The sequence below is a fragment of the Diadema antillarum genome, unplaced genomic scaffold (assembly GCF_040938485.1).
Source record: "Diadema antillarum isolate AM-2024a unplaced genomic scaffold, OU_Dant_1.0 seq00000698_RagTag, whole genome shotgun sequence".
Classification (NCBI taxonomy): Eukaryota; Metazoa; Echinodermata; class Echinoidea; order Diadematoida; family Diadematidae; genus Diadema; species Diadema antillarum.
In genome coordinates, this window is record NW_027271603.1 from 489,685 (window position 1) to 501,129 (window position 11,445).

Here is an 11,445-nt window from a genome sequence, read left to right on the forward strand (position 1 = left end):
GACCAATGAAGACTAAAAATAATGGAGGAAAATAAAGCATCTTATGTCAAATCTGAATTCAAATGAAATAAGAGAAGAAGTAATAATTAACAAAAATGGTACAAATTTGAGCTCTTTTTTCAAATTAGGAAATTGTACGTAATGTTTGGTTCTTGAAATTGTCACATGGATTTTAAATCACTAGTTCAAAAGAAATAAATAAAGAAATTCTGCTCATTTAACCATCTTTATGTTTTTATTCCCTATGTTATTTGAAGTTTGACTTGACAGACAATTCTTATTTTTCCCCTTTAGTTTCCCACTTTGTCTCTCTTTGAGGTAATAAAGAGATAAAGAGAACAAAAACTTATTTTTCCTATTTTATTCATGTCTCTCATTGTGTTAAATTGGTCTTGTGTTGTCAATGTTATCGTGAGGGGCATTTGCAAATGAAAGAGAAAATGTCAATTTTTGCCATTTTTAATTTTGTGCCTTGGGTGACAAAAACGAATGTGCTCACTCATGCGTAAAATTTTCTTTTTAATCAACATATGAGCTTGATAGCTAATTTACCTTTAATTTGGTATATAATACATTGATTTCATAAAAATCTTCTATGGAAAACATGACGTCGAAAAAGTGTTTACTTTCTTTTTTTTGCTGAGTGTATAGGCCTATATATATGAGTGTGTGTTGAATTCACATATTGCCCAAATTACTCTACTAATGTCTTCTGCAGAGTTGTGAGAATGTACCTTGTTACTGCAGCACATTTATCACATTTCCCTGTCTATTATACTGTAATGGACTTGGGCACAGAGGCAAGCAGGAAGTAATAAGAGAGTCAAGGCAGGAAGAGGGAACAATAAATCATTCATCACACAGGGTTGACTTGTGTATCTCTAGCTGCGTTCAGACGGAGCCGAGGCAGTTTTGGTCAGAGTAACTTCGGAGGAAGGGTCGGAGGAAAGGTCGGAGTAGTGCCCGTCTCAACAAGGTCGTGATAACTTCCTCCGGTCGGGGGAACTTACCACGACCTCTTCCTCCGACCAACATACTCCTGGACTGAGTTTTTTTTCAGGAGTATCTCGCTACCACGACTAGCCGGTCGGACTAAATTGCCCGTGCGGACAAGCCCTCGGAGTATATTTATGACCTTACATACCTTACGACCTAGGTAAAACTTCCGGGGTCAAATTGCAATGTTGACAATTTGCGAGTACACGTATACGCGTGCTGTACAATTCTAATCCAGCCGATCGCGACGAGGAAGCTAGCGCTCAGAAATTCTCATCAACAAGAATGGAGAAGACAAATGCCGCTGGTAAAACAAAACAAAACAAAACAAAACAAAACAAACAAACAAACAAAAACAAAACCAATCGTATGGTCGACGTGCGCGGCGCTACCACTTCCGGAAGTTACACCGACCTTCCACGGTGATGCCCTCGAAGGCCGAGGTACCCGTCGTGTGGATACAGAGTTGTGGTACGATAAACGATCAATTGGAATTTTGATAGCTGTGCTATAAAGTTTTACACCGACTAGCAATACGTCTTTGGCCTGGACCCTCATAGGTGAAGCAAAGACCAGCTTGCTTCATTGACCTGTTAATTATGAGGTCCTACGTGAAACTACAGTAGCTTACCCCTTATCTGAGCAGTCGTTTCACATCAAATACTGACTAGGAGCAGTAGCCTCTCCTAAAACCCTCCACCCGATCCGACTGTGGGAGACGTGCAGCCTTCTAAATGCAGAGAATTGTAAGTTTTGCACTCTTTCCAAAATTTATGAAATTTGCTTTCTCCATGTGCCATAAGACATAATTATGTTTAGTACTGGCTGACAACAAAGAATGTTATCAATGTGAGGGATATTTTGGTATTCTCAGTACGAAAGATTAAAAAAAAAAGTAGTGATTTATTACGCATATACATGTATGTTACTTTACACCCCATGACAGAATTATGCGCATGTAAAGTTGTTCTCCAGGTGCTGTATATAATTTGATCATTATTGAGTGGAGTATTCGGGGAACATATCTCCTTGATATCGTAGTTGCAGTAGGTGTAGCTGAGGACTTGAATTAAGTGATTTATGTTGTGTTCTATATTAATTATATCTCCTCATTTTCACCAACTGTGTATTATATTTTAGGCTCGTGGTTTAATCTGTACTGCGCATGACAGTGAGTCAATGTTATCGATGATGTATAAGTATAATATCATGCAGAGGAGGATTATGCAGTCGTTTATACCAAAGTTACATTTTTTATACTGTTATAGCAATCAGAGCGTTCCAAAGAGTCACAAAGATTACAGTAGTTTTCTTCTGTAGCATACTCCTGTAAATTAAAATTCAAGTCACGTGCGGATACTTCTTGTTGTGACGTATCCCCCGAAGGTAATCTAATTGTTGATACTTTATCCTGCCTGCTTCATTGCAAATATACGATGTGTTTTAATATCTCACAATGTGTTTAGATAATGTAACCTTGGTTAAATGTGAAAAGGCTCACAACGTGTTAGTGACCTATAGTATAGTTATAGTAGTGTATTGTTGTTTGCAGTCATTCAAGCCAAAGTCATTTCCATCTATTATTTCAGTTAGCATGCAGATAATTCTTGTATTGATGCGATTTAGTTTGTTAATTGTATTCACAGATATCAATTCATTCCCTCCCTCATATTGCACGTAAATATAACGCGTGTAGCAGCATCATCTTTGGTTTTAAAGTGATGCATTATATTGATAACATTTTGATTCATCATTGATATCCGCCCTGTAATGTGTCTTTTATGACATTCATGTATTGTTTTCCTTTCACTCTATTCACTGCATAGGACATTGATATGTAATATGTAAGCTTAGTGACGTGCAAGCAATAGTGTTGTTTTGGTTTCTTTGTTTTATGTCAATCATAATCAGTGTGAACGTTTGAATAAACAAGTCCACCCTTTTTCCTTGTAAATTGAAACGAAAGTTATTGATTTGTGTCTTCCTTTACACCTTCTTTTCAAGTGTTCGAACCAGGCGTGAGGCAAATTTTGTGTATGTTTGGTATCATGCTGGTAATTAGTGGACACAAATGGGTTATTGGTCCGTCAGGTGGGGGGGGGGACGTAGTGAGAGCGGCGAGGTAAGATTGTCATCTGATCGGGGAAGAGCGGCGCAGCAGTGGGACCACATCTGTTTCTAGTCTACTTGCCGTTCTTGTGCTGATGTTACTACGCTCAGAAAGACATTAGCCCGCCGCACACTACACGACTCACGACTATACGACCAGCGGATCAAGACCCAGTCGTACGACCTGCCAACGCACACTATACGATCAGACCTTACGAGCAGACTTACGACTGTTCTGTCTTCAGTACATTTTACCAATGAGTATTAAAGCGCACGCAGTGCGCACTACGTGCGCTTGCATTGATTTTTACTGTATCTTGATTGGCTGAAAGCCCACGACCGGTCGTAGAAATTCAACATGTCAAATCTCTACGACTGGCGCTAAGACCCAGTCGTACGACTGGAAGCTGGCAAGACTGTGATGTCACATTTCCAGTCTTAAGGTCGTACGACCGGTCGGATCGTATAGTGTGCGGCGGGCTTTACGCTCATCCCGCGGTGTTTACACTGTGCACTACATGGTTCTTCCTGCTTACCTCACGATTCAAACTTGGGTAAGCCCCCGATCTAATATCTTAATCTAGCAGATCGGGAGAGAGCGGCAAAGGCGTACAGGGATCGGAAGCATCGCATATTGTATTATATTGTATTTGTAATTGGTATATGTTGTATTCTTTATTTGGTATATATTTGTTTTTGTTTACCATTTTCTTCTTTGTTGAAATGTTTGAATATGTATATGCATGTAAATATATGATGTCTTTTCATTTTTGAAGCGCCATGAGCACTGAAAAGTGGACCTGTGCGCTATACAAGTAGCCACTATTATTATTATTATCATTATTATTATTATTATTATTATTATATAGCAGCAGCGTTTGGAGGATGGGGTTGGAGCGGGCATTTTTTTTTTTCAGATCGGGAAGAAATTTTGAACATTTTCAAAATTTCTTCCCGATTTTCGCGATCAAGGTTGACCTATTTTGAATCATAAGGCAAGCGGGGAGAGCGTAGTGACAGAATAAACATCTCGGGATGAGCGTAACAAGGTACTTTCTGAGAGTAGTAACATCGATCGGCACAAGAACGGGAAGCAAATTAGACACCGACGCGTCGGTGTCTAATTTACGTCGCGACGTGGTCCCGCTGCGCCGCTTGCCTCTCTTTCCTGATCAAAGCACGACCTTCCCGCTCTTACTACGCTCTCTACTATCGTATAGAATCAAGGCCTGTTCCTACGACGCTCCCAGTATGCTTCATTTCCGCTTTAGTTACGCTGTTTCCGCACGTCTCCCGCTATCGCTGCTCCAATAGGAACGCAGTCGATATGCTGGAAAATTCGCAGCTAAAATGTCAGTCAGAAGAAGATCAAAGAGATCGAGAGGCAAAACTGTAGAGGAGGAGGATATTGTCGCTGCACCTGCCGAGGCAGAATATGAAGAAGGAGCCCAAATTTTCGAAGAATAAGAAAATATGGAGACAACTTGACAAGAGAAGAAATCATCGACTTTAAGCAGCTTCCCACAAGGTGAAGAAAAAGACTGGGTGTGATGCTCACAACGGAGGAAGAAGAGGACATGGTATAGAATTTTGAAGACTATGAAATCATACAGCAGGAAGAAGGCGGACTATAAAAGCTAGGACACCAAGAAAAAGTGGAAAGATCAGCACGTCTTTGATTAATTGAATTGCTGCGGAACAACCGTGAGTTGAGGACCATCTCCGAAGTCCACAAATCTCTTTGGTTCTGCATGCTAAGTTGATTGACTGAGGATCGGCAGTTGAATAGGGGTACATCGGGTACTTTTCATTTCTCTGGACGGGGGAACAGCGTGATAAGATACTACAGATCGTTCACAGCGTAAATACAGCGTGCATAGATCGGATAACATCGGCAATATTGCACTGACAGCGTAGTTACATCGTTCTCAAACGTAACTTCAGCTGTAGAGATTGTATAATGTCTTATTTCCGATCATCGTAAAAGCGTAGCAAACACGTATTGATCGTAAATGTAGCGTTCTTAGAGCGTTCTAACATCGTACTGTGTCCAGATCGGCTCATTTTTACCCGATCCTTCCCCCATCTGAGCAAAAATGCCAAATCGTGGCGGGAGTGGCATAGTGGAACAGGGGCTGTATAGTTTGACTGGGAACATAGGGAAGAAATTGTAAAAATTGTAAAAACCCCGCTCTCCAAGCGCTGCTGCTATACGATGCTTACGATTTGAAACCGATCCCTGTACCCTCTTATATACCGCTCTCCGCCGATCTGATAGATCGGGAAAGGTCCAGATCGTGATAGTATAGAAAAGGGGCTTTATTGTTGGGGTATTGGGAGATCGTTTTGATGATGTGCTAATAAAGGAAACAGAATACACACACGCACAAACACACAAACACACACAAGCCCATGACTCTCCCATCAAAGGTTACACCGGAGATTCTTTCTCTTCCTATTCGGGTCCCTTATTCTTTTCTTTTTTTCGTCGCTTTACATTCCACCTTGTGTTGTCCTTTTTGGTCAAATGACATTTAAAGTACTTTAAGATTTATGTTATTTGTTCCACGTGTGTGTGTTCCGTTCCTGAAGTTAATAAGATTTTTACAAGGCATAGATTTATATTCAGAGGCCGTTGTCCAAATTAAGCGATTTACTTATTGATAACGGTCTCCCTCACCTGTATACTTAAAGATTTGTATAATGAAAATTCATGCATTATTCCACAAGATAATATATTCGTAATGTTAACTATTGTTTATATTTTCATGACTTGTGAAAAATATGTTTGATATTGTTAGACTTATTTTCTGTTATGTACAAGTGGAGAAATAAAACTTACTGAAACTGAAACTGAAATTGTCAGAGCAAGTGGGTACAATTCACCCTTAACCACCCCTCCGCCACTAAAACAAGGCGCCTGACTTACATAATGAGGTTACGAGGTTTCCGAGGGTTTGGAAAACGAATGGAGAGAGTAATCAAAATGGAACTACATGATAAAGCAGTCTAGGGACTTCGCATCAGAGAACAGCAAGAGAAGTAAATTTGAGTCCGTACCAAACAACACACACACACACACACACACTCACACACATATATGTAGACACACATACATACCGTGCCAGATCCGGTAACTTTTTTGGCAAAAACAAAAGAAATTGAAAGTAAAAAATGGGGGGGGGGTGCGTGCACCCCCTTTAATAACTGCAAAGGCGCCTCCTCTGTACGGAAATACTGGATCCGCCCCTGCACACCCCTACATAAGTTAGCGCGCACTCAGTATATTAAAGTACATTGTTTGTGACGGCCCCATGTCCATTGGCGTCACCGGGGGGGGGGGGGGGGGGGGGGGGGGTGCGTTGGGTGCGAACGCAAGAACGCACCCCCCCCCCCCCCTTCAGACAAAAACAAAACAAAACGAAAAAAACAAAGCAGTCTCCGAGCGACCTCAACGCCGGACGCTGAACTTTTTTTTTTATTATTATTATTTTTGTTATTATTCTATTTTCATTTAGCACCAGGGACAAGATCTTCGCGGGGAAAAAATCGCACCCTGGGCTCTGGCAGCACTGATCTTATACATCTATTTCGTTGTTTTCACCTTTATCGACCGTATAGTACATATCGTACGGTAAGGAGCACGTACACTTTTGCGTGTGCGTGTTCGTGTGCTACAAGGATGTAGGGTCTACGTACAACACTTGCACAAGGTAGTACGAGCCTTAGCCTTATAAAAATTTTGGAGGGGCAAGCATATTATAATTTTGCCCCCCCCCCCATAATCAATAATTCCCGAGATGAGAAGATTTTCTTGCTCTTTGACAGAAAAAAAGTTCCCCCATAAAAATATTGCTAGGGTAAGCATTTCATTCGCTCCCCCCCCCCCACACACACACACATAGTCATAATTCCCGATATGAGATTTTCTTGATAGAAATCTGTCCAAATATTTCATCCAAAGTGTGCACCAAGTTGCTGAATTTCAATTCCCCCCCCCCCCAAAAAAAAAAAAAGTCTCTCTCGTGTGGGAGGGGGATTCCCCTTCCCACACCCTCTCCGGTTTGGTCTATTTTCCATGGACTTAATACACCTTTAGATAGATAGATTTTATAGCAAGTGTGCACCAGACCTCTCACTTCACTTAAAAAAATGCAAAGGTTCCGTCGTGTGAAAGAGGATAATTATCTCTTTTCGATTAACCTTTTGCCCGCTTGGTTTCCCTTCATGTTATTAGTGCGCTGAAAGTCTTGGGGGATTGAGAGCTTCCTAAATTCCGAATGTCTTTATGAGCTATTTTCATTGGAATTCTAAAAATACAACAGCTTTTTCGTATGCAGGGCATCAAACACGGAGGAGTAGGGGGCAAACGTCACCCTATAATTCTCGAAATGAGGAAATTTTCTCCCCTTTTTTGATGAAAACTGTCCAAATTTTCATTCATTCTGCAACGGATTGTTGAATTTCAATTCTGGAAATGCAAAATCTCCGTCGCGTTGGAGGGGCTACCCCTCCCACAATTATCCCGTTAGGTCTCAAACCATTCACTTCGAAAACTTTAGGGGATTGACCGTAAATTTCAGAATATTTCATCAAAAAGCATGTTTGACATATCTGCCACTTGAATTTAGATATCATTTTCAAAAGTTCCCTCATCTCCTTTGATTTATGTTTCCCCCGCTCGGTTCCTACCCAGAGATTAAGATTCGACACATTTGGGGACTGACAATTTTCGGAGTATTTTAAGTGTGCATCAGGGGACAACACGAGTTTTTGCACCCCCCCCCCCCCGTGCCCCTGTTAATAATTGATCTATCATTGAAAAAAACAATAATGAACAATAAAGGCACTTTTCTCGTCTAAAAATTGTAAATTTCATAACTAGAAATGCAAAAAATTTCGCCCATAACGGGCGAATAATACACTAACAATTTACATTAATATATCTATAGCACTAATACTTCCTTATGAGTAAATTTAATGTATAGATGGTAGCTTCGCGTCCTCGAGTGTGCACCCGCAAACATACATTTACATTTTTCCTTTTCTTCTATGCTTTTATGCTAATATGAGAACAAATTGTGTTGCTCGAATAATGTGATCACTTTTAAGCTTTTAATGAATACATTTCAGAAGAATGTCAAAGTGAAAGTGGCTCGCTCCCCCTGCCCGTACTTATAGTGAAATGAATAGTTTTCATAAGTTATGATCACAGTCCTTCACAGTGTTTTTTTTTCCATGTTAAATACCCTAGAAATTTGCTTATAAAATGCTCTACAAATGCGACGTTTGTACTCTGCTTTTACAAAAAGTCCCTATACCGTGGGAGGGGGTATCCCCCTCTCACACCCTCCCTCGCCGAGGATCTCATACCGTCACATAATGTACCCCCGTAAGTTATAATCATAGTCCTTCACAGTGATTTTTTACGATATGTTTAATTCCCCACAAATTTGATTTAAAATGCCCTATAAAGGCGAGTTTTATACTCTGTTTTTACAAAAAGTCCCTACCGTGGGAGGGGTATCCCCCTCCCCACACCCTCCCCCGCTCGGTCGCTTCGCTCCCTCGCCGAGTATCTCACACCGTCACCCCCCCCCCCTATGTTATAATCATAGTCCTTTACAGTATTTTTTCCACTATGATTAACTTATGCTTATGAATACGTGCCATTAACAATGTATGTACAGGGAGGTGGCCACCTTCCTGGTATATATACATGTATAATTATGTACAGTGTATTATGTCAATGTATGTATTTATGATAATACAGGCACCAATAAATCAAATGAAACAAAAGAATCTCGCAGGTTACATTTAAATACATTTAGTGTCAAAACGCACCCGGCCCCCTTGGAAAAAAGCTGGTGACGCCCCTGATGTCACACTGCAAATAAGCCCCAAAGTGTAGGTACTAATATTTGTAATGTGAATAAGAGAGCGAGTGTATACGACGTTTATCAAACTATGATTGTTCCTTCTCTCAACGATGACAACAGAAAACAAAGAGAGTAAAGCGGTCGAGATACATCGACATCAGAGCAGAAGCATGGAAGATATCAAACTAGCGGGACATGTGGAAGCTCTAAACTATCATGATGAGACGTCGGGACAAGAGGGAAAATCCAGGGAGTTATGTAAGTACATCGTAAAACAAGAAGCTGCTTGGATGTACCCCTTTGCCACATTGCAAGGAATTCAACCCTACGCGTGTACTTCTGAAAAACAAATACATGTATACAACATGCGATGAGATTTTTTTCAAGAAAAATAAAGAACGCGTATTCAAGGCTTGTCTTTTTTTTATAAGTTCTATCAAACTATTCACCAATGATCCATCTATTTCAATACCAATGTAGGGCCCCTATACACTCTTATAATGTAAATGATATCTAATAATGTAAAGTGGAAAGGGGCTACTCATAGATTTGATTGATATCATTGGTACATGACTTCACGCTTATGTCTCTTTTATGACGTTGGTTATAAGGAGAACCTCGTTATAACGGGATTTAACTGTATGACCGTGTTTGAATCTCTCTCAATCCCGGTTCTATGTGGGGAAACGAGAAGAAATGTGCACAGGAAATGTAGCGGAAAATTGATGTCTTCAAGTTTCACCTGTTTTTCCCGTTCAAACAAAAACGTGCATGCCTGGTTCAACACATTTGCGTGGCGAATGCTATTCAAATTGTCCCCGTCATAGATTAAAGAGAAAAAGTTCAAAGATCATAGAATATCAAGTGATTACAAAACCACAATGTCTTCCCATCCTAAATTTAGGGTGTTGATCATCACTGCCAACTCCCTATACGTGTCGAGGTGTAAGACTCTGCACGTCGAAATGCAAAAGTCGACAACACTGTGTGCATATACAGTGCCAAGTCGCGGCAGCATGTGCCTCTTCCGCTTTAAAGTATGAACAACACTTCTTGCACCTATATGAAGATGTGTTTCCATTCACTTTCGGGGATATGTTTGACTAAAAGGGCTCGTTCCATTCCTTCACAGCGGCCTTGAAAACGATGTTCTCTACCCGTTACATCATTGCCTACCTGGCCTTTTGTGTGTTTGCCTGCGGCTACATGTCTAGGGTCACCATAAGCATTGCCATGACTGCAATGATTAACGACACTGCTCTAAACAAAGAGTTACACCACAAGGACTCCAATGCATCTTCCCAACTCTGTTCGGCGTACAATTCCAATGCATCCCGTTTGAAAGAGGTGAGAATTCGTATCCGTTCCTTGTCCCCGGCAGCCTCAAAGCCTCCAGTATAGCCCTTTTAACTATACGTGCACACAACTTTCACCCCATAGGCGTTTGGTATTCCGCTGATGTGGTTACCTTTGGGCCCAGCATTGCTTGTTCTCACGTACCACTTTGAATGAAGGTTTACAAAATAAGCTCTTTTCTTCTCCTTTCTCTTTTTTAGAGTTGTTAAAAGAGTATTTCAAAGAGCTTGTGTATAAAGGTTCATTGTACAAAGGTTCTTTGGTGTAAATTTGCCATTTTATGTTATGTGTGTGTGTTTATTTTGTTTGTTCGTCCGTCCATTTCCACAGGATGGTCCATTTTCTTGGACGATACAAACACAAGAACTTATCCTGGCGTCCTACTTCTACGGCTTCCTAGTACTTCAACTCCCAGTCGGCTACCTTGCTAATAAACACAGCAGAGCTAGCGTTTGGTTCTTCGGTCTAAGTCTTGGTGTGACTGGTGTGTGTAACGTGTTGGTACCAGTGGCGGCCCATGCAGGCGTGGCATGGCTATGTATAGACCAGGTGGTTTCTGGTCTGGTAGAGGTATTTCAAACATAGACCTACACACACTATAGCATCTGACCGTACGAGCAAAGAGAATTAAGGGTTATAGGACGAACACCGAACTAGGGCTTTCAATAGCTCAGTCGGTAGAGCAACGGTCTAGTAATCCGGAGGTCTCGGGTTCGAATCCCGATGAAAACATTTTCTTTGCTCAAAGCTCCCGCTATATATATATATATATATATATATATATATATATATATAATATATATATATATATATATATAATATATATATACATATATATGTACATGGAATATTTGTAAATAACAGATCATATACATATTCCATATGTGGTGAAAACCGAAAATGACATTAAAACGCGCCATTTGCATGTCTAACGAAGTATTATTCATGAATTGAAAAGAATGCAGTGAGACCTCTTTTAGACATTAATGATTAAACTATGATTTTGTTACCATGACAATGTCTTGTCGGCTTCCGTCGGCACAAACAATCTGATTTCGTATGTGCTTTTGTTTCCATGTCTGTGCTAAAGTTTTAGTCATCCCTA

General features: G+C 40.5%; 1 protein-coding gene and 1 non-coding gene across 2 annotated transcripts; both read left to right on the forward strand.

The window, feature by feature from the left end:
• The first annotated feature begins 1,476 nt into the window (after nucleotides 1–1,476).
• Nucleotides 1,477–10,992, forward strand: LOC139737680 (putative inorganic phosphate cotransporter). Its single transcript, XM_071648359.1, has 4 exons — nucleotides 1,477–1,742; nucleotides 9,105–9,242; nucleotides 10,117–10,331; nucleotides 10,671–10,992. Exons 2-4 carry the CDS (start codon nucleotides 9,155–9,157, stop codon nucleotides 10,923–10,925), a joined length of 558 nt encoding a protein of 185 aa, XP_071504460.1. The 5' UTR covers nucleotides 1,477–1,742; nucleotides 9,105–9,154; the 3' UTR covers nucleotides 10,926–10,992.
• A 6-nt stretch (nucleotides 10,993–10,998) lies between these two features.
• Trnat-agu (transfer RNA threonine (anticodon AGU)) lies at nucleotides 10,999–11,072 on the forward strand. The gene has a single exon. It is a non-coding gene; the product is annotated as a tRNA-Thr (tRNA).
• Nucleotides 11,073–11,445: the final 373 nt, after the last annotated feature.